General features: G+C 44.1%; 2 protein-coding genes across 4 annotated transcripts in view; one reads left to right on the top strand and one right to left on the bottom strand.

The window, feature by feature from the left end:
• Positions 1-27,113, bottom strand: part of ONECUT2 (one cut homeobox 2) — a 133,249-nt gene that overhangs the window by 29,296 nt on the left and 76,840 nt on the right. The gene's annotated exons all lie outside the window — the stretch shown is intronic.
• FECH (ferrochelatase) lies at positions 266-27,113 on the top strand. Of its 3 annotated transcripts, none has more exons than XM_045021148.1 (11): positions 266-515; positions 6,100-6,217; positions 7,380-7,499; positions 7,938-8,086; positions 16,580-16,714; positions 17,622-17,728; positions 19,930-20,028; positions 22,282-22,389; positions 23,543-23,707; positions 24,154-24,213; positions 24,703-27,113. In XM_045021148.1, exons 1-11 carry the CDS (start codon positions 452-454, stop codon positions 24,835-24,837), a joined length of 1,260 nt encoding a protein of 419 aa, XP_044877083.1. In that variant the 5' UTR covers positions 266-451; the 3' UTR covers positions 24,838-27,113. The 3 variants fall into 3 exon arrangements, with proteins under 3 accessions (XP_044877083.1, XP_044877084.1, XP_044877085.1); XM_045021149.1 differs by lacking the exon at positions 266-515 and adding an exon at positions 1,137-1,207; XM_045021150.1 differs by lacking the exon at positions 266-515 and adding an exon at positions 1,433-1,535.

The following is a 27,113-nucleotide window of genomic DNA, read 5'->3' as shown; positions in this document are numbered from 1 at the left end:
CTTTGGTTTAAATTAATTTGGGACTCAAATCCCTCAAAAGAAAAGGAAACCTGTTTACAAATCAGTCCAACGTTGACTGTTGGCTGTTTGTCCCAGCTCTTAAGCCATCTGCAACCAGCAGATTCTGGTCTTCGCTCTGGGATCCCGATCACACCCGCTCTCACTGCGCTGGCAGCGGGTTTGTTGGCGGCTGGGAGTTGGGTCTTTCACAATCAAAGGAAGGGGGAGGATCTCTAGCTCTGGGACCTGCCTCTCTCCCTGTCCCCACCCCTTCCAGACAAAGCAAACGCATGTCTTCCTAATGCAAGAAAGCGGCGGGCGGGCTGGCACAGAAGGATCTTGACAGGGAGGAAAGAGGAGGCAGAGAGAGGCGAGCCCGCTCCAGCTGGTGCTCAGGCACTTTCAGCAGGGGAAGGGAACCCTTGTCCCCGGGCGTCTGCAGACTAAGGGAATGTATTTAGTTCACACAAACATGGCTGCTGCCTTCCGAGCTGCACACCGGCTGTTGTGTCCATGTAAGTTGCCGGCTGCATTGGAAGGGTTGCCGGGATGCCCCGGGCTGGAGGAAGCGGGCTGTGGACATGGCAGCCTGCCCCAGGGCTCCGCCAGCGGGCGGGCCGGGCCGGGGGCTCCCCGGGAGGGGTCGGGCTTGGGAGAGCCGGGATGTTCCCTTGCACGTCCCTGACCCCCCAAACCCTCCATTCCTGGGGGGCGGGGAGGGACCCCCCGCCGCTGCATTGCTAAGGGCGCAGCAATTCCGAGAAGAGGGTTTTGTGCAGGAGGCACGTTAACGCCCGGCTGCGTTACATAAACAAAGGGCTTTCGCAGGGAGCATGTGCCCGCTCCCTCCTGGGGGGGGGGCAGGGACGGAGGAGCATTTCTGGAGCAAACTCTCCCCCCGGGAGCTCCGGGCGCAGGATGGTCTGAGCGCAGAGAGGACAAGAAAAGATTTAACTTCTGCCACATGCTGCCGCTTTAGACCTGTGTCCCGGGTAGCCCGGGCGGTGCTGGCACTAGCGGCCCCTCTCCAGGGCACATGCAACACTGTTCCTTGTGCTGAGTGCAAGCAGAGGGCACGAGAAGGGGGCTCTGCCGCCGGGACTGTGTTACGCAACGCGCCCTTTCAATGAAACACGTTTGCATAACGCTACGCGATTAGCAGCAGCAGGAGCCCCGGGGTGCTGGTGCGTCCTGGTGCAGCGAGGTAGTTCGTGGCTGGCAGCGGGAACCCCTGTCGTGCCGTAGGTGACGCTGGGTGCTGGTGGCAGCTGGAGCCCAGGGACAGTGCGCCCTGGTGGGGCAGGGCCGGTTTCTTTGGAGGCAGCACCAGGGCATCGTGCCCCGATTCAGCAAGTGCCTCCTACTGAGGGCTTCACGCCTGCAGTAAGAGGCCTGGCCAGTGCTGTGGCACCCAGAGCCAGGGCCCCAGTTCAGTGCAGATCTTTCAAGCTTCTGCTTTCCTTTGTCTCTCCCATTTTTCGTGGTGTTTGTCTTTGTAGATTGTAGGCATCTTCTGTCTCTTTACATAGTGCCAGGTACGTTGGGGGCGCTTAATCCATTCTGGTCAAGCATGCTGCCCTTGCACCAGAACCCGTCTCTGGCACCCGGGATCAGCAGCGCTCTCTACAAGCTGTTGCAGGCGGGTAACTAGTGTTGTGTGCTCTGTCTTGGTGCAGTAAGTTAGTCTCTGGAAGTCAGGGAGGGAGTCAAATTCTGCCATCAGTTACAATCATCAACCTCAATCAGTGGGCTTGTACCGTTAAGTTGAGTCTGGCCCTACATCTGTACTAACTGTTTGCAGGGAAAGCGGAACTTCTGCAAGCAGACGCAATTACAGCTTTGGCGACACCAGTGTAAAAGCAAACCCACTTCATGGGAGACTGGGAATCAAGTCTATCATAACTGGGCCTTTCAGACACAGGTTATTTATCAGAGAGCACTTAGATGAGTATCTTGCTTTTATGCAGTGGTGTGGTAGCCACGTTGGGCCCAGGATATCAGAGAGCTAATATCTTTTATTGTACCAACTTCTGTTGGTGACCTGAAGAGCTCTGTGTGGCTTGAAAGCTTGTCTCTCTCACCGGCAGAAGTTGGTTCAATAAAATATATTACTTTACCTACCTTGACTCTCTAATATCTTGTCTTTATTCATTCTGTCACAAAGTAGAGAGCCCTTTGGTGCACTGATAATCCTTTCTGTTCCTATTGCAAGCCGTGGTGGTTGGGAGAGTTTATGTTTAGCTGCCTTAACGCTTGGGTATGGGTGTCAATGATTTTTTCATCAAAAATAGATTTTTGGTTTAAAAAAACCAGAAACTCAAAACAGTTGAAGAACTACAAAAATTATTTTATAAAATAGATCAGTTCTCAAAGTGTATTATTTTGGAAAGGATGCAAAAATTCACATAGACCCAACATGAATGATGAGACCTTTCTAACTCCCCAAAAAACAGACCCTCCCCACTTAACTTTCCCAGCCATTCGCCATACCCCCAGAAAATTCCAGGGTCAGTAGATTGACATTGCTGTCCTCTAAAACTATGCAGTATGCTAGTCCTTAATCGGCTTCAGTGGTAGAACTGCCAGGATTTGTTGCTGTACAATAGCAATTATTATTATTTATTCCGTTATTTTCACTTATAAAATGTAGCCACTTTGGACATCTACAGAATTTAATTTAAAAGGTCATTTGTTATATTTATGATATTAAATCAATTTAAAAGGAAACATGCCCCTCCCAACAGACTACTGCCTGTGAAAAGAGACGAGACTTGTGCCATGCCTTTACGATCAACAAACTTGGCTCTGTCAAGCCAGTGGGGAAGGGACCGCCCTTGAAAACATTCTGTTACCAATCACCTGCCATATAAATTTGGGGACGAGTGGCACTCCCCAGCTTTCCTGGTAGTCTTTGGTTATGGGAAAGAAAAGAAGTGGTCTCTCGGGTTGTTAGGAAACATGCCATGTAGGCTGAGATATGTGAAAGTCACTTCTATGGAGTTGGTCCCCCAAACATTTTAGAATTTAACTCATAAAATAAGATGAGACCCAGAGTGCAGCAGTTCAGTTGTGGAGATGAATACAAAAGGGCTGAGCTGGGCACGTAAAACTTCATAGATATTAAATCCAGAAGGCTCCGTTAGATAATTTAGTTGGACCTTCTGTATAATGCAGGCTGTAGACTTTCATCCAGTTACTCCTATAATGAGCCCAATAGGTTGGGTTTGACTAAAGTTCAATTGGGTCATCACTTTTTAGTATTTAACCCAGAATCTACCTCTCTTTTGTTACAAAGCCAGAATTTGAATCCCTTTCCCCCTCTCAGCTTTGATTGAAAAGGGTTTAATATAGAAAATGTTAGTAATTATTGAGCACTAGGCCTGTTGGTTGTGAAACAGAACACGTCCCTTACTACACATCCTTTGTGTGTATCTTTTTTCCAGTGTCCGTGTAAGTGAATGGAGATTATGGTAGAAAATTGATTCAAGTGGTACTATTAAAGAAAAAAGTTTAAATAAAAATCCCTGAATTAAAGTAACTGAGACATACAACCAAAAAAAGCAAGATCGTTCTTTGCTGAGAAAAAAACTATTGTAAACTTAGCCTGTTTGCTGAACACCACCTCTGGTAAAAGTGAGTAACTGATCTAGTGATCCAACTCGCTCACGATGCCTAGGGCCCTAGGCAAAACGTGGGACTGCTGAAATGCCTTTTCCTCAAGATTCCTTGGCTTTTGTGGTCTCTCTTTAACCTTAACATGGTTATTTTCATATTGTGGGAAATGTTTTATTAAGATTGTGTGGTCTCTGTCTTTTTGCCCCTTATTTCTCACCAGGGCTCTGTGAAAAATAGCATACAGAACAGTGACTAAAATTTTAAGTAAATGCTAACAGTGGTTTAAATATAATTAGAGAACTTTTTATTTTTGTTTTAAAAGTACATCTATAGGGTTTTTTTTCTTAAATGTTACTGAGTCAGTGTAACGATGTATGCTCAGACAGTCTAACAGTTTTTTAAAAGGAAGAATGCAATATAATCGATGAGGAATATGATTTAAGATAACTTGAGTGTGCAGATGTATGGTTTTATTTTATTGGGTGCACGTGAGTGAGGAAGTGGTAGTATGTATATGTAGATCTAAAAGAGCTACTTAGAATACTGGGAATAAGAAATACAGCAAACAAAATTCTTTAGAGATAAAAATGTCTAGCTGGATTATTTGGTCATGTGAGAGGTGATTGACATACACAACTATTGTTGTATTCTGTTTGACTTACAAAGTTTTTATCTAATTGAAGAGGAATGTAAAGCCTTAGCATTCATTTTTAACTCCAAAAAAAGGAATTTGCAGATATCTAGCTTGGCATTTCAAAATGTTTTTTTTTTCCCCCTCTCTGGAACCTGGTTCGATAATATATTTTTTTTCTCCTCTTAAAAACATTTTGTTGTAAATTATTACTCATTGAAAAATTAACAAGATTGTGCTTTAGAAAAAACTTTAGATGCTGAAAAGTTGTGAATAGTTTTTACAGTTTGTAAAGCAAATGTACTGTAGACTGTGGCTTAGAATGTGAAATCTTTTTATATAGTCTTGTAAGTAGGGGACCCTTTTCTATTCTCCATTGCAGAGTAAGCAATGGTAAACATGGAATGTGTGATACAGTTGTGATATGTTAATATGGCAACATGTTAAGGAGGCATTTCTGCATTTGTGTATGCTGTGAAAGTAATTGTGTGTGCATATTCAAGGGCAGAAGTGGCCTCTTAAAAAGTGGCCTCCCTAGCTCTGAGGGATAAAATGTTTATGGTATTTTGAAAATTAAATAAGAAAACCTGTGTTAACATAATAAGCTTGAACGGTTTAAATCACAAAAGATATGTGAAATAGAGTTCCACTAGCAGTGTTGTGCATCCAGTATATTCTATGGGAAATCTCTAATGAAACAGAGAAATAAATATAAAAAACACACATTTAACCAGTGAAACAATGAGTTATACATATTTACAATGCAGCTGAAAGCTTCACTTTTGCACTGTAATAATGTTGACTGTACTATACAAACTTTATAAATCTAGTAAATTAAGATTTTCAGAGAAGGAGAATAAACAATCCTTCAGTCAGGGAAAGTGCTTAAATCACCTCAGTCCCTTAGATCACAACCTTTTAACCCACTATTAATATTTAGAGTGTCTAAGTGCTTAAACCACTAATAACCCCCATTAACAAGTGTAGGCTTCTTATCCATCTCTGCCTTTGGGTTGGGCAAAGTCTGGCCGAGACTAGAGCCATGGAGTGATGGGAAGAATCGAGTGAAAGCAGTGAGAGAGGTGGATGCCTAGAGTGAAGTTAAAGAACCCTGGTTGAACTGGCCCTGAACTGATCCTATGGAAGTGCTGGTTCAGTCTGTTGCAGCACAGGGTCAAGCTAGGACCAACCCAGGGCTCAAATACATTAAGCTATGTTGCAGCAAATGTTTAAAAGCCCTGAAATTCAGGGGCTGATTTTTAAATGTTTTTTAATCCATATAATATTTATATATGGATGAGTGTATTTTAATGTTTTGTAAATTTAGTGCTTGTGAAAGGTTCTGGCAGCAGCTTGACAGTCTTGGTAACTGAAGTCATTTGTCCATAGAATAGTTACAATATTGCAGTTTTCACTGTGCCTCCTCTCTGAGCTGAAGGTACTTCACTTCCTTTCATGCTGAAGTGGTGTCTCTTGCCAGCCCCAAGTGTTCAAAACTCATGCGTCAGGCCCTAAAAATCACGGGATTGACTTTAAAATAAGATGTTTAAAAAAAAAAAAATTTGGTTCTTTGCTTCCTGGTTTTTGAGCCTTTAAGGCACACTCAGGTCATGTTTTCCAGCTTTTATCTGCAACCACGAGGGCTAGACACTCACCCTTTTAAAAAATTGTATGAAATCCATGATTTTTCCTTAAATCGCTTGGCTCAGGAGATGGGGCTTGCAAAGAAATGCCAAATATCAGGAGACCACCAAGCCCATTTAAAGAAATATTGGGGGAAGGCAGCCTACGTCTCGTAAACAGAATCCTCTGCCCAATAATAAACTAATAATACATTTTAACCTTCTCTCCAGTCACAAAAAGCAGCAGCTGCAGTCAAGTGAGAGTCCAAATACAATGGAGAGGTCAGTCAACAGCAGCAGCAGCCACACAAACAAAAAGCACAGAGCCTCAAATTCAGCCTGAAAAGAGGTAAGGACTTATTCCCGGGCCTCATCTGTGCTGACAGCAAATGAAGTATGTGTGTGTCCTACATGTAATTGCTCTCTGTCTCTCTCCAAAATGGTAGTGCTTTACTTTACAGTGCTCTGGTTTTAAAGCATTACAATCGTCTCACTGTTTCCTTGTGCTTCCCTCATTTGTATGTCTGTTTCCATCTGTTGTCCCTTGTCAGATATTTAGATGTTAAGCTCTTTGGGGCTGGGATCATCTTTTTGTTCTGTGTTTTGTACAGCATCTAGGACCAGGGCGTCTTCATGACCAGGCCTTCTAGGCACTATTGGAATATAGATAACAAAAATATTTACCCTTATGCCCTGTTACATCTCGTGCAGTGTTTAGTAGGGTGGAGGGGAGAAAGGAGCAGGGAAATAAACAGTGGTTAAGATTTTTTGAACTAGTCTATGGGATTTAGGCCAGTATCTTTCATTTGAAAGTTAGTGTCTAAGTCCCTGAGACTGTTTTGAAAATCTCAACCAGCCATCCTGAAGCTTAACTATTTGTATTTTAAGAAGATAATGTATAGTGGGGTGAGATAGCAGCTTAATAATGCAGTTATTGCATAATTTGAGACACCATTTAGTACACTCTTGTTAGTAATAATTAGTGCCTTTCATCCAAGGATCTCAAAGGACTTTGCAAACAAATGCACCTGTGAGGTGTTTGCAGATATGGAAATGGCAGAAAGGGGAAGAGAGGCTCCTCGTCTCAGACTGTATAAAAGATCCAAATCCTATGGATCTCAGATCCTGTACAGAGTCCAAATGCTCAGATTTCCCTGTAGGTGTGAGTTTGCTGGCTCTGATGCGTGTTGAGCATAAATAGAAAGCACTTGCTGATTCGGCACATAGTGTTTTGTCAAGTGTCTCAGGGCCAGATTCTTTTAACCTTATTCTTGTTGAGTAGAAACATACACCTTGAATAGCCCCGTTGATCTCAATGGGATGGAGTAAGGGACTGCTAAATGTGAATAAGGATATCAGCATTTAACTCTTGATGATTTGTTTTTTAACATGATCCTCAGTTTGCACAAAGAGCAGGGGGTCAGGCTGATTAGCCTGCAGTTGTAAAAGGTGGCAGCTGATTACAGGGCTAAATAGAAATAGATTTCCAACTATTTTTTTTCTTTTAATAGGAAAACTAAAACAGGAATCTTGATGTTAAACATGGGTGGCCCAGAAACACTGGGAGATGTCCATGATTTCCTGCTTAGGCTTTTCCTAGATAAGGACCTGATGACGCTTCCAGTACAAAAGTAAGAAACACTTGGTACACGTAGCATGTTAGTATGTGAATATTGTTGTAGGCTATATACTTGGACATCAAAAAATCCTTCCATCTGGCTGCAGTGCTTTAGGCCAAGAACTCTGTACTGACTGTCTCATGTGAACTTGGTAATGAGAAATTGTATTGCAGTCCTCCAGAAACTGGGGGCTACAGGATGAGACCTTTAACCCGTGATCACAACTCTTTGTTTACTGCCAACTGGACAAATTTATTCACGTGAATTAGATTAAATGGTATTATAAAACAATACAAAACAAGCCAGGCATAGAATGAGACTGAACATTATTAGCTTGCTGCGTTTTGGAGGCTGGTGGTGGGCTGGATGATTCTTTTGTTGTTTTTAAGATGCCGGAGGGGAGGTGATGGGGGATATGTTACTAACTCACCCTGCTTTTGAACGTTTCAGTAAGCTGGCGCCATTTATTGCCAAACGTCGCACACCGAAAATCCAAGAACAATATAGCAAGATCGGAGGAGGGTCACCAATTAAAAAGTGGACTGTAACACAGGGAGAAGGCATGGTGAAACTGCTGGATGAAATGTCTCCTCATACTGGTAATTATACCCTTCCATACAGTTGTTTAGGAGATTGTTGTGTTTGTTGTAGTGGTTGTGTGTGTGGGGGGGAGAAGACTGGGCCATGGGTGGTCATGCCTATTGGGAAGAGCAGGAGTCAGGCCTAGTGGGCAGAGCTAACCCAAGGGTCAGGGCCAGAGGCTGAAACCAGTAGCCACACCAGGAGTTAGAGCCGGAACCAGGAACTAAGAGCCAAGCCAGGGGTCAGAGCTGGGATCGGGAGCCAGGGTCAGGGTGAGGAAGCTGGAACTAGGTGAGGTAGCAAGGACTGAGCAGGAACAAGGCAGGGAAACAAGGCAGGAATGGGTTTAGGAGCCAGGCAAGAGCAAGTTGAGGAGCAGCAGACAGCAGGAGGGTCACACCTATGGGCATGAACGCATTGAGCAGCCAGAGAGTTGCTGCTGGGTTTAAAAGCCAGTCATTTGCCCTTCCTGACCAGTCAGGTGGTGCAATTAGGTAGCCAGCTGCAGGCCTCTTGTGCTTGTTGGGTTGCCAGGAGACAGACTCTGCTGCAGGCCCTGATCCCTGACAGAGTGTGTGTGTTTAATACACAAAGATACGACTTCTGACACAAAACACTTGCTAAGTTAGACATATGCAGTGGATGGAGCATTTGTTGTGTGCGTGAGAGAGATCATGACTCCATCTAGTGGCTTATTTGAGTAGCTATAACTTCCTACTAAAAGTCTCACAGCTACGATTATCTTCAGTCTGGATCCTTTAAACTGTTCCTGAATCTAATTGTCAGTGGTGGCTAAAAGGCTTAATGCAAACTCGGCTTGATCTTATTACAGTCATTAGAGAAAGGGGGTGGCACAGAAAGATGCTGTTTCACAGTTTAATTCTGCAGTACTAAGCAAGATTACTGCTGTCAGCACCACCCCAGGACATGAGGGACCCTCCCTTGACACGAGAGCGATAGATAAGGCCAAACAGTTTGGTTTGGAAGGCATCCACAAGATACAGTATATACAGGCTTTGTACGTTCTCTTTCAGCTAGGGTAATGTTTGAAAATGGGAGAAAATTGTTATTCCATGTAAATGTCTGTCTCCCCCCCAAATGCTAGGGCCTCTGTCACCTTAGCCACTCAGTTTTATCAAGAGAAATCCATATCAAGGAGGGGTGACTCTTGTTGCGATTAACTCCCACACAAACTAACATAGGTTTTACCAATAGTGGTTTTTCGACCTGTCCAAACCTTCACTGTTGAGCACTCTTAAATCCTCACTGACTTAAGCTAAATTCATACAAGTCATGTTTAAACCATTTTAAGAGTGTTCATGCAGGAGTCTGCACCAGTGTTCCAGGGTGCTCCACTCACCGCTAGTTGGGCTCATCCTCCTGGCTGCTCTGGGGATTAGCTCATGAGATCAACACACCGTCACAGGTCTCTCTCTGGTCTGCAGCCCCTCTCTCGCTCCTCCTCCTCGTGACTTGGCTCTCCAGCTGGGTCACTCCGCGTTTCCCCCCCTTCTGGGAGGTACAGTCTTGCAAACCCTCTGTCACTCCCACAGTGACCCGGGCAATCTTCCAGTTCACAGCCCCATCAGTGCCTAAAGTGTCCCCTCTGCCACAGGCATGACACTGCCCTGCTTGGGCTTCTGGCCTCCCTTCCCTGGGGCCTCTCTGGCCCTTGCTCACCCCTTGGAGGATCTTGAGCAAGTAGTACTGTTCTTCAGCTAATTGCCTCATATAGTGCCTCCCGCTCTTGCTGCTGGTTCTCTAGAATCTGCCTCATCAGGGCCTGTACCCCGCTTTGTTGCTTGTCTGCCCCCTTCACAGGGAGCAGCAGCTCTGTGATCCAGCCTGGGAAGGTACACCTTGCCTTCTGCAAAGACAGCCTCCATACATGGTGGCTCCATTGTCCCTTTGCCTCAAGTGTCTCTCATCTAGCCTTTCCTGCTCCCCTTGTATCACAGGCAGCTGTCTAAACAGCTTCTCAGTGTCTCACACTCCCCTTGTATCGGGGGCAACCATCATTGCTCACATTCTCCACCAGCTGAGTCACGGAGTCCACTCACTGCAAGCGGCGCCTCCTGCTGGCTGTCTTAGAAATTAGCATTGTCAGTCATGTGCTCTTCCTCCGATGGTGTCTTGCCCCATTTTGTCTTGCTCTACTGCTCTGCTCGCTCCTGGATCATCAGCTTTCTCTTCATGCCTTGGCTCTCCAGCCAGGTAACTAAAGTCCTTCTCTTCCAGGTATTTCAGTCTTTCCAGACCTGGTGTCTCCAATGCCTTTTGCCACACTTCAGTGGCTGGTAGGGGAACTCAGGCCCACCCACCAAACTGGGTTCCAGCCAGCGGCCCTATAACAAGCAGCCACAGTCCTTATGCAGTCCTACTCCTCGCTGCTGTTTCTCTGGGCTTCTTCCTACATATCAGGCTCCACCCCCATTTGCCAACCTCCAACTCCCTCCATGCAGAGGGTGACTGAAGCCTTTCATAGCCTCTGCAGCAAGCCGTCTGGCTTTATATAGGCTTCCTGCACAGGTGAGTCTGTCCTTATTTAGCCACCTCCTGCTTAAATCTCCCCTTCTTGCAGCCTATTTAGCTGATTGGGCCCAGCTGGCCTAATTCAGCTCTTGCAGGGCTAGTGTGAGGAGTCTACTCCATCACAACCAGTTTAACTGAATCGGTTTAAAATCGGATTTGAGTTAAACTGATGCAAGTTTGTGTATAGATTAAGCCTAGACTTCTACATGTTCGTCTCATGCTGGTCACGGTGAGCAGCTGTTGGAAATTTGAAACATTTGTACCTCTCCTGGATTTTTGTGAGGATAATAGAACTATGGCACATACGGTGCTGTAAGCCAAGAATCTTTTCTACAGGAATTTTATGCTATGATTGGAATATGCTTGTCTGGCAGCATGGAGAAACCAGTTTCTCTCTGTGTCAATAGACTAGGTTCAGCAGTGCCAGGCTTTTCCTGTGTCCCTCGCCTCTTGAGGGAATGCCCTGAAAAGGCACAATAGTTCTGTAGTGCCCATTGTCACTGGGGATTAAGTACAGTATGCTTGGCCACAGTTGTCTTCAGGATTGGTTCCTTTTTAGTTCCTTGTCATCTCTAGTCAGACCCATTTGGTAGTTACCAAAAAGCAATGATCATCTGATGGCTGCTCTATTTGAAATGAGCCACAGGGCTCACCTTAGTTCTAAGAAAGCCAGTCTCTGCAGCATGTTTTGCTCCCTTTGGACAGTCGGCAGACAGGCTAAAGACTAACTTGATGGGGAAGAGTGGGGAAGCTTGTTCTGGCTTCCATAGAGTACCTTTGCTGTGGATTAATGCCAGAAGTCCTTTCCCAGTCCTGTTAACCTGATATTACAAGCACTAAAAGTTATTGGGAGAACTACAAAAGCAAGACAAAGTCAGTCTGTGTTTTTGGCCCACGAAGAGAGCTGCTGTTCAGCCCCATAACTTAACTGTGGTTTGAGTCCACAAACACTTGTTTTCTGCTCATTTCCGTGGCATTTGGAATCAGCTGCTGAATCAGTTGGCATGTCATGGAACCCATATCTGTGTCTGGAAAAATTACATATGCTTTTGACTCCAAGTTATTCACGTTTCTTTATATTTTAGGACCCATTTAAAACTTGGGTAGTTGAGGCTTAGATATAAAAATTGTAAAGAATTTGGAACTAGGAAGCAAAAAGTTGCAATCTTAAAAGGTAATCATGCTGAAGCCAAAATGGTCTCTACTTTCTTATACCACTGCTGACTCTCAAGTTTGTTTTGTGTGGATTGTATTTAACTCTTTCTTTCAGACACTGTAGTGTGACTCCATTGAAACTAAAATCCTTGCAAGTGTAGCCAAAGAATAAACTTTGTCCAGAGCTTGGGCTCAGAAATTACACACTGCTATAGCAGCAAATGCAATAGTTTATTTTTTGTATAAAAGTAGTTTCTAAATAGGTCAGGTTTGCAACAGATCCTGAAGCTGATGGTTTTAGGGAGCTTTATCTATTCTTTTCAGAGTGTATCACTCCCTCTTACTTTACAATGTGGTCACCAAAAGAAAGCCACCCTGTCTTTATCTATTTGTGCAGCCTTTACATCTGACTTGGTATCCATTATTTAGAGATGTACTTTACTGCCTAGACAGTAGCTGCAATTTTAGAAGTAGGGCGGGCTAACAATTTGTTGTTAAAGGTGACCTTGGAGAATTTAGTGAGGCCAAATACATCACTGTGTTGCTTCAACATAGCTAGAAAAACCAGAAGTGCACCTTCAGCAAGAGCTGTAACATTTCTGGAGTGCTTTTCAGAGTTCTGAAATTTCATTATGCTTGGTCTGCACTTAAAAAGTTTTACTAGCATAACTGTGTTGCTGAGAGGTGTGATATTTACTGATATGGTTATGCTGGTAAAAGCCCAAGTGTAGATACAGCTATACTAGTATAGTGCACTTTATACTAGTTTGTCTTATTTTACTTTGCCAAACAAGGATAAGATATGCCAAAATAAGCACTCTTCTACCGGTACGACTGTGTCTCCGCTGGTGTGGGGAGGAGGGGCTAGGGCTAGGGCTAGGGTGGGCAAACTTTTTGACCTGAGGGCCACATCGGGGTTTGTGAAATGGTATGGAGGACCGGGTAGGGAATGCTGTGCCTCCCTAAACAGCCTGGCCCTCGCCCCCTCCCGCTTCCCGCCGCCTGACTGCGCCCCTCAGAACTCCCGACCCATCCAACCCCCCTGCTCCTTGTCCCCTGACCACCTCCTCCCTGACCCCTATCCACATCCCCGCGCCCGACAGGCCCCCTGGGACTCCCACCCGCTCTCCAACCCCTCCTCCCTGTCCCCTGACAGCTCCCTCCTGGAACCCCCGCCCCTAACTGCCCCCTGGGATCCCACCCCCATCCAACCCTCCCTCCCCCCCAGCCCCTTTCAGAATGTGTCCCTGCGAACATGGGCAGAGGACTCAGGAGGAACAGGGGCAGCGGCGTAGCCGGAGAGAAACAGCAGTTTCCCCTTTAAAGCGCCGCTTCTCTCTGGGTGGCTGTGCAGCCGCCCGGTGCTCCTCCTGAGTCTTCCGGCCTGCGCTCACCGCGCTCCCGCCACCCACACCTCCCGCCTGCTCCCCTGAGGCTGCAGGTGAGCCTCCCTCCCTGATCTCCCCTGCCCCCGTCCCCCCTCCCCCGCAGGGGGGTGCGCAGGTGCTGAGCTGCCCCGCGGCGCAGTGAGCTGAGGCTGCAGGGGAGTGGAACAGCAGGGGAGGGGTCAGGGGCTAGCCTCCCCATCCGGGAGCTCAGGATGTGGCCCGTGGGCCATACTTTGCCCACCTTGGGGGTATGGGGTGATGACACTTTAACTATTCCAGCGTAGTTCAAGTGGCAACATTTTTAGGTGTAGACAAAACTTTACCCTAATCTGAGTCTTCCTGATGTTGTGAATGTAAGTTATGGTTTAAAAAAAAAAAAAGGCAGTTTTTTTAAAGCATTACACTTATTTTGGGGTGTTTTAACAACCTAAACTTTCAAATGTAAGTAGCAGTTTTGGGTGCCAAAATTGAAACATCTTAAAATCTTTGGATGATACCTTACAGGGGCCTGATTTTCAGAGGGTGGATGCTCAGCACTTTCTTAAAATCAGGCCCTTTTAAGGCATTTAAGGTTTGGGCAGGGGCGGCTCCAGGCCCCAGCACGCCAAGCGCGTGCTTGGAGCGGCATGCTGCGGGGGGCGCTCTGCCGGTCGCCGGGAGGGCGGCAGGTGGCTCCGGTGGACCTCCCGCCGGCGTGCCGGCGGAAGGTCCACTGGTCCCGCGGCTTCGGTGGAGCATCCGCAGGCACATCTGTGGGAGGTCCACCGGAGCCGCGGGACCGGCGACCGGCAGAGCACCCCCCGCAGCGTGCCGCCGTGCTTGGGGCGGTGAAATGGCTAGAGCCGCCCCTGGGTTTGGTATCCAGAAAAATCAAGGCAACCCTAAACCACCAGACACTTGGAAAATTTAGGCCTTGAGCATTCTGGATTCCTGTTGCTTCCTTAAGACTTGACCGTCAAACACATAAGCACAGGAGTAATTTTACATATGCAGGAATATAATGAGACTACTTATGTGTGTAAAGCAGGGGTGAAAGTGAGGCCATATGGGCCGGTACGGTGTACAGGTAAAAAGTGGCTGCCGGTACTGGCCCCTACCCCTTACCATACTGGTAAGTTTTCAATTTTACTTTATAAATAATAATAATTGGAGATGTACCAATCTCCTAGAACTGGAAGAGACCTTGAAAGGTCATCGAGTCCAGCCCCCTGCCTTCACTAGCAAGATCAATTTTTGCCCCAGATCCCTAAGTGGCCTCCTCAAGGATTGAACTCACAACCCTGGGTTTAGCAGGCCAATGCTCAAACCACTGAGCTATCCTTCCCCCTAGAATACTTATATACATGTTTGCAAGACCGGGGCCTTGATTGGTCAGAATAATGCTGGCTTTTTTTTATCAGAACTGAAATATCTTTGTTTAACATATATGAATTGTTAGAAGAGACAATAACTGGTCTGTATAGCTGCTAAAAAATGTATATTCCTTTATCTCCAGTTTGTCTGTACTGTTTTTCCCAGTTCAGCAATAACTTTTCCCAAATCTTTTTGTTTCTGTTCCCTTTAAACTGTTGCTGTTTGAAGACATAGGTCAGTGTGTCTTAACAGAGGTTGTTTGAATCCTTCCCTTAGAGTTGGATTTGGCAGCATCCTTTGCATTGTTGTTTTGATTGCAGTCATTTTGGGTTTGATTACCAGACTGGTAGCACAGAGTTATGATCTTATAGTTCAAAGGACATTTTGCATTTTTCTGTTCTCCAGCTTTTATCTTTAAAGTATCAGCATATAGTCTGTTCCAGGAGGAGAAACGTGGATTATAGGAGCAAAGAGTCTTGTGGCACCTTATAGACTAACAGACGTTTGGGAGCATGAGCTTTCATGGGTGAATACCCACTTCGTCGGATGCATGGATTATAGGAAAGCACATGTAGTCTCTGCTTTTGGAGTTCTGGGTCACCAGTGATCTAGTTCTGAAATTATAATTAATAGGTTTTTTTTGGAGGAAGCAGCTGTATTGGGATAGATCCCTGGTCTTAAAATGTATCCAGATTTTGATGAGCAGCCTTGGTTGACCCCAGTGCTCCTCAAAGCTCAGCTAGGAGCAGCAGTAGCAGACCTCACTGACTCTTTAAATGCATAAAGAAAGGACTTGACTAACCATGGGGAAGACAGTATTGCTTTAACGTAGGGAAAAGCACAGTGGGGATCATGGGAACTGCTTATATTATTTTGACTGTACTATGTTTTATCTTTTGATCATAGGCAGTGGGGGAGAGGATGTGTATATATTCTTATTTACTATTTGTATTGTGGTAGCCCCTAAGAGTCTCAGGATCCTAGTGTGATAGGTACTGAACATACACAGACTAAAAGGATGGGCCCAGCCCTAAAGAGTTTACCATCTAAGTAAATAACATATGCCCTGATCCTTTAAGCTTTTTGTTCTTCCCACAGCAAGCAGGGAACCTTAAGAAAATCACAACTTGTAAGACATGTAAAGAATTGCCAGCTTTTTTATTTTTAATTAGAAATGTGCATTTTTACAATATACTTCAATACCAGGAGGTCTGTAGATAGTGAATCTTACACCAGAGCACTGGAAATGATTGCCAGAAGCTGGGACTGGATGACAGGGGGATAGATCACTTGATAAATTGCCCTGTTCTATTCGTTCCCTCTGAAGTACCTGGCACTGGCCACTGCTGGAAGACAGGATACTGGACTGGATGGACCATTGGTCTGACCCAGGAAATTGATTCTTATGAAATTGATTCCTCTATTGATGTGTTGTGTGATCTGCATTAAGCTGTTTGGTATGTTTCGCCAGACATGCTCACATTCCTTAACCCAATCATTTGGAATTCAAGAATTCTATTCCCATTCAGCTAACTGCTCTTAGGAAGTGAGCTGTGTTACGAGTCTTGTATTTTAAAGTGACATGGTTCCCATCTGGCATGAGCCAGGTTGATCATTTTCTTTTAACTTAGTTGAACATGCCTTTTTGATACTGCACTATTGTCAAAAATGTCACATGCCATTGTACTCTGTCTCGTGCTGGCCTGTAGAATACATTTAAATGATCTCCATGTTTGGAGGGGAGGGAGAATTTTACAGATTAATTCTGCTACTGTCAGGGCTAGAATCTTCGCAACTAAAATATATACATTTCCAAAAATTTGATTCACAGCTCATGGTAAGCCTCTAGCATATAAAGTCTAGCATACAGTTATTATTTCTCCACAGCCTAATTTATCACAAACCAGGAAGAGATGGTCAGCATCTTGTAAACATGGTGATTGTCATTTTGGCTGTTGTTAAGTCAGGGAGAGTGTATTCCTGAGGAGGCTGGGCTACAGCTGGTCAGAAGGGGATTTTAAAATCAGAGCGTTTGCAGATAAAGTGATCAGCTGCTATTTCTTTTTCTCTTTCTGCTGGCAGCTCCTCACAAATACTATATTGGATTTCGGTATGTCCATCCTCTGACAGAAGAAGCAATTGAAGAGATGGAGAAAGATGGCGTTGAAAGAGCTATTGCATTCACACAGTATCCGCAGTACAGCTGTTCTACCACGGGTGAGTGTGTCTGTGAAAGTGCAATAAAAGAGGAAGATAAACAGCATATAGACAAATGTATCCGAACAGCTGAGAGTCCAAGCGCAAGAGGCTTATGAAAGCATGTGGGAACTTTTGGGATGTGAATGAAAACCCAGCCTGCCTTCCTCAAAACCAGCTTCCTGGCTGGCCTGCTTTAAATTTCCCAATTATAAGGAGAAGCCTGTTCCCTAACAATAAGGAATTTTAAATGTATAGGCCTTGTTAGACCTCCATGCCTCACAACATCCCTATGAGGGGTTATACCAATTTTACAGATAGGTAAAGTGAAGCACAGCACCATAAAAGGGCGCTTTCCTGAAGTTGCATAAGTGAGTTGCATAGCCAGAAATGGAACCCAGGAGTCCTGACTCACAGTCACCTGCTCTAACCATTAGAGCCACTATCGGTGCCAACAAAATAAGAAACCTACATAACAGGAGTATGTGCATGTTCTAGAGGTATATATTTCCACCCCCTCCCCTGGCCCTAGGACAGGTGATAATGCTTTGTGTACATTTCAGTGTAAAGCAGGGACCCATCCTCCCCATACAGGATAACACGCTTTTGGGTTTTCTGTAGCCCACAGTGATGCTTAGTATAATGCTCCCTTAATAGCTCCTGAAAATAACTTTGCTTTAGTTGAGGATTAACTTGGCAGGTAGAAAAGGTCTATTATTATATAGACTTCATGAGGTAAGTATTTTTTTCTACACTTATGCTCTCCGTTCTGATTTGCAGTGTAATGTATTTGATACCTAGTCCTTAAAATAGTGAAATGGCTGGTTGTAAAACTCTTTTTGTCTGGCAGCAGCCACAGTTCTGATGACAGCCACAGTTCTGATCATAGCTAAAGCTCCTGCTAATCTCCTAATTTTGTGCATTTCAGGAAGCAGCCTAAATGCCATTTATCGCTACTATAATAAAAAGGGGGAGAAGCCAAAGATGAAATGGAGCATTATTGACAGGTGGCCCACACATCCCCTTCTCATTCAGGTATGGAGTTTGTATGCAAACCATTGTGGCTGTCAGGAAAACTATCTTGTTGCTTGTCAATTGAGCAGATTCGACATGGAGTTGTTGAGGGTACGTCTCCACAGCAAGAGAAGACCCACAGCAGTGAGTCTCAGAGACCAGGTCAGCTGACTTGAGCTCCTGCAGCAGGGCTAAAAATAGCTGTGGAGACATTCAGGCTGGGGCTGAAGCCCAGGCTCTGAAACCTGGGCAAGGGAGTCTCAGAGTCTGGGCTCCAGCCCAAGCCTGAACATCTACACTGCTCTTTTTAGCTTTGCGGCACAAGCCCCATGAGCCCAAGTTAGCTGACCCAGGCTCTGAGACTCGCTGCCATGGGGTTATTTTTTTGCTGTGTGGACGTACCTCACGAGACCACTTGTCTTAAAGGGACACAAACTTGTTCCCTGATTTAGATTGTTTCAGAATTTTAAAAACCTCAGAACAAAAGGAATATTCCAATTTTATGTTGTATTTCATAATATAAAATATATATCCTATGTGCTAGGTCTGAAATTACTGGGGGCAGTGTTAGTTCAGGATTAATGTAGGGAAGCTTGCATTGCTTCCATAGTGCTAGTAATGTCACCCTGAGATCCACAGCCTAAGGGGCTCGATTATCCTCCCATTGAAGTTCACGGTAGACTTCTCATTGACTTCAGTGGGAACAGAATCAGGACTCCCTTCGAAAAGTAGTGAGGAAGAGGGGGGAAACAGTAATGTACTTGACTGAGGGAGGAGCCCCCCCCTTTTTTTTTTTTAGTTTAAAGAGGTGAAGTGCATGTGCTGGGCTTTTAATAATAGCACTAATGTGGTTTTGTATTATTCTAAAGGCCTTGTCGGCATCACAGAGGTGGGTAATGCTGGCCACAGCAGTAGCTGTGGCAGAAACACTTAACAGCAGCCACATTCTGCTCCTTCCTTTCCTGGGAAGCTGTTAGTCGCTGCTTTTTCTGAGGAGAGACAGAGAGAGATGCCAGGGGAGCGTGAAAAGCAGAGTTGGGAGCTTTTCGTCTTCTTCTGCCTTTGACTTTTTTGCATTTTCACGCTGGTCTCTGACTGACTAGTGCAAGTGACTGAGGGGAGACCAAGGGAGACCAGTAGTTCTTGGCACTTGCGCGCGCCGTTCACTTCTTTCACTGAGATGTCTCAGCAGAGTTCAGGAATCCGCTGCATGATCAAATAATCTACCAAAGGCTGCTCTCCATTAGATGGATTGCACACAAATACAGCTGCGTTTTGTAAACTAACCAACATGCATTTCTCCATGCCCAAGGGAGCCTGTAAGTGAAGGGCTGGCTCAGCCTCTGATTGTATCATTGCAACAGAAATTAAAGTTTAATTTTTTGTAATGTTTTTATCCTATCTGTGGTGGTGGTGTTGCAACGTGTCTGGTAGGGAGCTGCAGACAGTCACGGCAAACTGTTTTTTTTTCCTTCTGGCAGCACCGTGTGCAAGTTGTTAAGTCAGCTTCTTTTCCTTTCTGTATGTTTCCTTGCCACCTGGACATGAATATCTAGGGCTAAGTTCTGATCTCAGTGACTGCTGTGACTCTAAGGTCAGAATCATTCCCTAGTCTGCCATGTGGGGAAACGAGGCTTTGGTTTTCAGGTCTTGGTTAACTGAAGCCATCTGTCTCCCCATGTTCTGTCCTATCAGTTGACCTCATATAAGGAACTCATTCTATCAGCCCACAGATTTAAATGTCGGGTTGGGGGCAGAGCATTCTGAAAGAGGGGAACCTGATCTCCCTGTAGGCCCATCAAAGCCCAAGTGTGTTATCCTTTAGGTCATGCAGTTTACACAGCGGGCTTCTGTTAGTGAGAGCAGCTTGACTGAGGGTGTGCGGGCGGACACTGATTCAATTTGCTGTAATATCTTACCTTGTGTCCTGTACCTGAAGTCCAGGTAGCTGACCCAAAGCTCATTGGAGCCTATCAATGGACTGCAACAGGTTTTGATTTAGGCACTGTAGTTCATTATTTACTGAACATTTTATTGTACACACTATTGATCAAACTCCCACTGGCATGCTACTAAAAAAAGAACCTCTGCTGTCTCGCCAGAAGTTCTTATGGTGAGCTAACGAAAAGCAGAGGGGTGCCCAGCCAATTTGTGCGCATTATTTTCAGCGGATGGGTGCATCTCCTGTCACCGATCTTTACTCTTTTGCCTTCCTCTTACAGTGCTTTGCAGACCACATACAAAAAGAACTGGATCTGTTTCCACCTGAGAAAAGGAAAGATGTTGTCATTCTTTTCTCGGCTCACTCGCTCCCAATGTCTGTAAGTAACGTGAAGTCACCTCTGAAGTTGTTAAAGCTCCGTCGCGTGGGAGAGTCACGTTATTGGTCCGATGGGTTGCATCTCAGGCAAAGCAAAGTTTTGAGTATCCTGCAGCTTGTAGGCCATCAGGGTTAGACCAGACAAGGAACAAAACCTACTTCTTTGCCCATCGCTTCCACATGAGGTTAATGGGGGGGGGGGGAGAAACTAACTGTTTTCTCAGCTTTCAAAAAGAAATTACTCTCCCTGAAGCAATGAGAGTAGAATCTTTGCACCTTCGGAATACACTAGCTAGAGTGGGAGATTTTAACACAGTGGGCTGGCAGTAACTAGCAACTTCAATACAGTGGCCTCTAATCATTTGAGGTGGGGGGGTGGGAACAGTGGCATTGTACCACATAAATTGAGGCTGCAGAATCTGTCTTCATTTGTGTGAAGAGGAACAATCAGGTGATGTGGTAAAGGACAATTTCATAGTGAATTCTTCTGCAAAACTCCCTTGTTCCATAAACACACATTTAAAATGCTTTCAATACTAATATTTCAGAGAGTCCCAGTTCAGCCAAATTGTGTGTGTCATGGTTCACCTTCTAATAATGTCCACTGGGGTCTTTTTATTATTATTGCAAGTAAAAAAAAACTCGTGGAATATGTCAGTCAACTGGCAAAATTCAAAACGGTGTTCTCTGTTCTGGAAGTCGTTCCAGTGCCACTTAGGGTGAAATGCAGGCTACTGCTGTTTCAGAAGTACTGTATTAAAAGTAATCTTTGGTCCTTTCCTTTTGCTATTGCCTAGCCCTGGGAGACTTGCATTCTTGGAATATGCTGCCATCTAGTGATTAACGGCAGAGGGAACAGTGGACATCAGCAGTATTTATTTATTTGTACGAAGGTAGCACTTAAGAGTCCCAGCAGAGATCTGGGCCCCATTGTGCCAAGCAGTGTAGAAGCACATGGTGAGGGACAGTTCCTCCTCTGAAGAGCTGAGAGTCTAAATAGATAAGACAGACAAAAGGTGGGAAGGCAAAGGGAATCATGGAGAAGTTGAGGCCATGCATCTGGTGAGCAGCTGAACCAGGGGCAGAACTATGACTCCTGACTTCCAAATTTTAACATGCATTTTTCTTGCTTTTGTTTTTCCCTTATGGGTCTGCAGAGTTCCTACTTGCTCTTTTCAGAGCGGTAAGGACACACATCTTGTTTTCTGTGTTCGTTGCTCCCCTTTTCCTGCATTGACTTCCCGGTTACCCATCCTTTGTTTTACTGTTTCACTTGAATGCCCATCAGCACTGCTCCTTGAATCAGCCAACAGGAGTCATATTGAATGGCATGGAACGTTCCTCTTCTTCCCCCGTTCCATTCCCCAATGTGTTGCTGCCTCCACTGCTGTCCCAGACTTTGCTGGCAAGGGAAGAAATTGACACTGAATGCACTGTGAGTGGCCTGTCTTGTAGTGCAGAGTAATACCGCTAGGGCACTGGGCACAGTGAGGAGCTTTTCCCCAACATGTTTGTACTGCTGTTTCACTTGAATTGAAGAGAATATAAATAGTAAACATGAGCTTTCTCCAGTCTGAGGCCGGGGATAGGACTCAGTACTCCTCGGCTTTATTTCTAGTTCTGCTACTGGCTCACTCTGTGACTTGGCCAAGTCACTTATGCTCTCCGTGCCTCAGTTTTCTCATTCATAAAATATTAAATTATCTGTAATATATCAAACCCATAGAGGTATTATGAGGATTAAATATTTTTAAAATGCTTTGAGATCCTCTGTTGGAAGGCAGTTACATTCATGCAATAAAGGAAGTATGTGAAATGTCAGTTTGATGCTAAAGTAATTGAAAAGAAACCATTTGTGACTCCAACTAGTGACTGAAAACACGTGCATGAAATCTGTCAGGCAGGAGCATAGTCTTTGCAATGGCTAAGATAGGCCTATTACATGTCAGACTGAGAGTTTATAACTCTCTTATTTTACTGGATAATTCGGAATTTAATAGTAGTTACGTTCATTGTGGTATATGTAACGGTTAACAATTTCTGTTGCCTGCACAAACATCTGCCATTGTGCAAAGCACAGCTGCTGCAGCCTGTTGCAGGGGATACATGCACTGTGCTCACGCATGGAGCCTTTGCTTGCTTGCTTCCCTTCATTTAGAATGAGTGATTGAGACTGAAAGTTTTTAGATGCTCTTTGCACATGAGAAAACATAACATTCACGAAGAATGAAAGGCCAGTGTTTCTGTGCTGCAGGTAGTGAACCGTGGCGATCCATACCCTCAAGAGGTGGGAGCTACTGTCCAAAGAGTCATGGAGAAGCTCAACTTTTCCAACCCCTATAGGCTCGTGTGGCAGTCCAAGGTATGTGGTCAGAAGGAAGTTGTTAAAAGCCACCGGCAGCCCCTTAGTCATCAAAGTTTAGGATGATCTCTTCTCTCCCAACTTTATTACAGCCTCTTCCTCTCTCTCCTACTTTCTGGAAGTATCTGTGTTCCAATGGAATGGTGCTTTTTGTACCTGGGTGTTATCTTCTCTATATATTTAACAGCCGCTTTAAGTTTTTGCCACTTTACAGAAGTTCTTGATGCATCATTCCCAAATAAACTTCTGATAGCCCAAAGATTCTCCAGTACTCCTCATATGCTCACCCAGTGGTGGGGATTTTTCTCTGACTAGCAGCTGGAAGTGGGAAGCAAATGAACTATGATGAAGTCTGCTGAAATATTGCTTAGAGACCTTCCAAAAGATTACTTATATGATTACATCCATTGTTAAGGACATGAGCCCAATCCAAATAGACTTCATTTTTTTTAAAGCAGGTAATGCAGAATGGGTTGATTTATATCTCTCTTTGCACATGATGTTTGTAAACTCCAACTGAAATGAGGGAACTTTAAGAAATGTTAGCCTCATCAGAATTATATAGTGCCAGTAATTTACATTTCTCAAATGTGTTACAGTTATGGAGGCAGAGTTGTTCTGTTCTAAAGCCAGGAAGCAGCAAGTAAAATATTGTGTTAGCTCCGCATCTGTACTTTTTGGATGTTAAAGGAACACCATCGGCTTATTTAGTCTTAAAAATGGAAAAATTCTTTAAAGGCAGGTAAATCTTGCTCAGTAGCTGTGGCGGGGGAGAGTTGGAATGAAAAACAAAGGATGCTTATTTTATTTGTAGTAATTTTTTAAAGTGCCCCTCTAAAAGCCAATCATCCCCTCATATTTATATTAAACAACACACATTTTAAGTAAATGCAGTGTCATAGGATTCTGCTTGTTGTCAGGATGGATTGTCTGGAGGCCTAAACAGAGAGGCAGTGTCTCCTCATCAAAAAGTAATAGATGGAGAGGTGGACAAAGATACTGCTAAACATAAGATAAACAGACAAATTTGATTCTTCATTGAATAAATAAGAATATGTGTAGGTTAATTAAAGGACGACAGAAGATAATTCTTGTAGAAATGAATTTATCAAGGCTTGAAGAAAGATTTTTTTTTCCTCCCACTTTCTCCTAGGTTGGCCCAATGCCCTGGCTGGGTCCTCAGACAGATGAAACTATTGAAGGACTCTGTAAACGGGGAAAGAAGAACATTTTGTTGGTTCCAATAGCATTTACCAGTGACCACATTGAAACTCTCTATGAGCTGGATATTGAATATGCGCAAGTTTTAGCAAATGAGGTAAACATCACTTCAGGTCTCATAATTGCTTGGGCAATTCTGCTCCCAAATTTCTTTCCCCCTGTTTTTAGCTCAGATCTTATGGTTAAATGTTGGTATGGGATTTGTTGTTATACTGGTGTAAATCTGAGTTAATCTGAATTGGCTTCAGCGGTGTTGCTTTGAATTTTTATCACTGTAGCTGAGAGCTGACTTTGACCCATTTTATTTTAACTGAGATAAATGGTTTGTATGATCAATCAAGGTGTTTGGGGAACCTAGTATCAAAGTAAAGTGTTGTCTTCTCCTCATTTTAGCCGGGCTGAAAAAATATTACTACATTTAATTCATTCATTTTAGGGCAGCCTCTAAATGATATAGAAAATGATGTTCTTCAAAAGATACTGGGGTATTTTTTTTTCCATAACAGCTCTTTATTTTTCTCTCCTCTCTTGTTTTGGATTCAGTGTGGAGTTGAAAACATCAGAAGAGCAGAGTCTCTTAATGGAAATCCATTGTTCTCCAAGGTATCCGTATTGTTACTATAGCTTTAGTAAAAAATACAGTGTACCAGTCCTCTGGAAAGCGCTAGCAGATTGCTGGTTTCCTCCCATATTATTAAAACATTCCGAGTTTGACTATTAACATAGAATTCCCTATACTTTGTAGTTCATAGCTTTTTTCCTTTGTCACTATGTTATTTTTTTAATTGATACTTATTTTGAATGTTGTTTTAACAAAGAAAAGCCATTTTTCTCTTATCATTTACAGTCACCTATTTATTGAGATTTCCAGAAAAGCAGAAATGTTCCTTTTTAGGGCCAATATTATGCCAATGAATTTTTAAAATCAAGGTCCCCATTGAAATCAAGGGGAAGTTATATTTAAAAAATTGGTGTCACGACACATCCCTTGGTCTGACCGATTGTTGGTCTGGCTAACTTGTTAATTTGGTAACGTGTATGTTTTTTGCAAGTGGTTCACTCACTTCTGCTTTTTAATACTCTGTCTTTCAGGCACTGGCAGACTTGGTCTATTCACATATCCAGTCGAATGAAATCTGCTCCAAGCAGTTAACCCTCCGCTGTCCGCTTTGTGTAAATCCTGTCTGCAGGGAGGCAAAATCCTTCTTCACTAATCAACAGCTGTGACATGCAGCGTAGAAGAACACACTTGATTTGTGCAGGGAAATCACTTAATGCTGCAACAATGCAGACATCAGAAATTGCACACAGATAGCCAAACTCTAGCATTCTGGTACACTCTTCTAACCCCAGTGACTTCAGTAGGGTTGCAGTTTTGTAACAGAGACAAGAATTTGAAGTTTTTCTTTTTTTATTTGAGAGATGTGGGTGGAAGAGAAGGAAGGAAGGGCTTGATGCAGTGAGGTGCTGAGAGGTCTCAATTCCCCTGGGACTAATGAGCACTTCATAGCATAAGGCCCAAAAGTAAGCACTGAAAAACCTTTGATACAAACTGGCATCTAAAGCTCTTTGTAGGGAGTTCTTTATATGCACTAATGTCATGAATATATTCATTTCAGCCTTCCAGGTAGAGTGTACTATTTTTTTTTATTTTATTTTTTTTGCTACTGGTGCAGTATTGCTAACACAGTTACCAGTCATCTTCTCTTACAGATATATTTTCAGATATGTTTTGAATTCTGATTTTTTTAAAAAATAATATGTATATTTTTTAAAACATAGAAGATTATTTTGGTTTTCCTGGGAGAAAAGAGATTCTGCAAAAGCCCAGACAGGCTTTGCCCCATTGGAACAGTGGCATTGTAGGAGATTTGTTTACATTTTCTTGAAACTTTCTCACTGTCTGAAGGAAAATCTCTGTCTGTGGAGAGCATGAAGTGAAAGAAATGACCCAGGACTGAGTTATATTTTTGGAGCACACTCCACTTAAATGGAGTTCTAGATATATTTCAAACCTCGTTACTGTCAACAGCAAACACTGTAGCTGGTTGTAAGGGTTGGCTTATCCTTCAAGCCAAATGCTTTTCTCTTCTCCAAAGGGCTTTCTCTGTTTGATTAAGCAAATTCAGAAAGTTGAACTGGCTCTTCTGAGGGTTTATAGATCTGCTCTGTGCTTTCCACTGCGTCAGGACATTGTGGTTTTTGTGGGATATCTATGGAGTTACATGGGCACAATCGATCCAGTTTAATTCATGTTGTCAATTAAAACCCCAGTGATATATTAGGAGTCATTTACATTGTGGTGGGTGTGCCAGATGAGGGGTGCAGGATGCCTCTTATCCTAACAGCTGCTGTGGGTATAAATTCCCTAACCCAGAAACAGAGTTCTGCCCTATTACAGTCCCTGGGCTATTTTTAGGGCCTGATCCTGACCCATCTACATCTCCATTGATATCAGTGCAGCATTTGAATACACCAGGAATGCAGTCTAGTCCTAACTATTTAAATTATGGAGGTCTTATAAAATAAAGCAGTGGCCATTCAGCACAGTCTCAGCTGCTGGCCACTACCCAGCATTTCTCAGTTTTGGCTTGAAATACATTCAGAATGGAATTATCCTAGAGTCTGGATTAGCAGTCCCATCGTATAGGGGACATTCCCTCGAGGACTAGAAGAATCCATTAAAAGTATTCTGTGGGAGAGCTCATTTACAGGCACTGGTCTAGCTGCCAGCTTCATGAATACAAATGTTTATCCTATATAATTAGCACCGAATACTGGAGGCTGTTTGCAAGTTGTTCTAACACACAATGGTTGCTTAAATTGATGAATCAACTAATCATAAGATGTGAAGGGCAGGGGCTGTGATTATTAGACAGTTTTATTTGCTCAGGTAATTGTGAGATGCACATAGTTGGTGCTCCTGATCCTCCAGGGATAGGGTTGTTTAAGGATAACGTAGGCCCCTGTTGCCATAAAACCTTGTTTTGCTCCATTTTATGTTGAAAGAGTTGACGTTTAGGATGCTGGAGACATAAATTAACATAATTATCAGCCAGTGGGCTAGATACACTGGAATAGGGAGATGGAAATTACACTTCCTGCCTCAGTGCTCCCCCCGCCCTCTCTCTTTCTCTCTCTCTGCCTAATACTCTCCCTGAGGGAGGAACAAGGTTTTTCCACTGCCACCCCTATTTCAGCTTCCCAATGTGTGTGTAAAGGGAAAGGCTACATTTAAACTACTCTGGGGGCTTCATAGGAGGTTGCTGCAGGGATGCTGAATCAGTACATCGTATACAGGGCCTGCACCCTCCACTTTTTTGAACAGGTTCTTACAGTCCCCCAGCTCTTCAGCAGAAAGGCTGCTGCTGCACTGGGCTGGGCAAACTTTTTGGCCTGAGAGCCACATCGGGTTTCATAAATTGTATGGAGGGCTGGTTAGGGGAGGGGGTCATGGCCCGGCCCCCACCTCCTATCTGTCCCTCCCCCGCCCCCCCAGGACT

Source organism: Mauremys mutica, chromosome 6 (assembly GCF_020497125.1).
Source record: "Mauremys mutica isolate MM-2020 ecotype Southern chromosome 6, ASM2049712v1, whole genome shotgun sequence".
Classification (NCBI taxonomy): Eukaryota; Metazoa; Chordata; order Testudines; family Geoemydidae; genus Mauremys; species Mauremys mutica.
This window is presented reverse-complemented; position numbering and strand designations above follow the sequence as displayed.

Coding starts and splice junctions, on each gene's coding strand:
- FECH (XM_045021148.1), top strand. CDS start 452: ATGTATTTAGTTCACACAAACATGGCTGCTGCCTTCCGAGCTGCACAC. Junction 20,029..22,281: donor CTCACTCGCTCCCAATGTCT/GTAAGTAACGTG, acceptor TCTGTGCTGCAG/GTAGTGAACCGTGGCGATCC. Junction 24,214..24,702: donor GAAATCCATTGTTCTCCAAG/GTATCCGTATTG, acceptor TCTGTCTTTCAG/GCACTGGCAGACTTGGTCTA.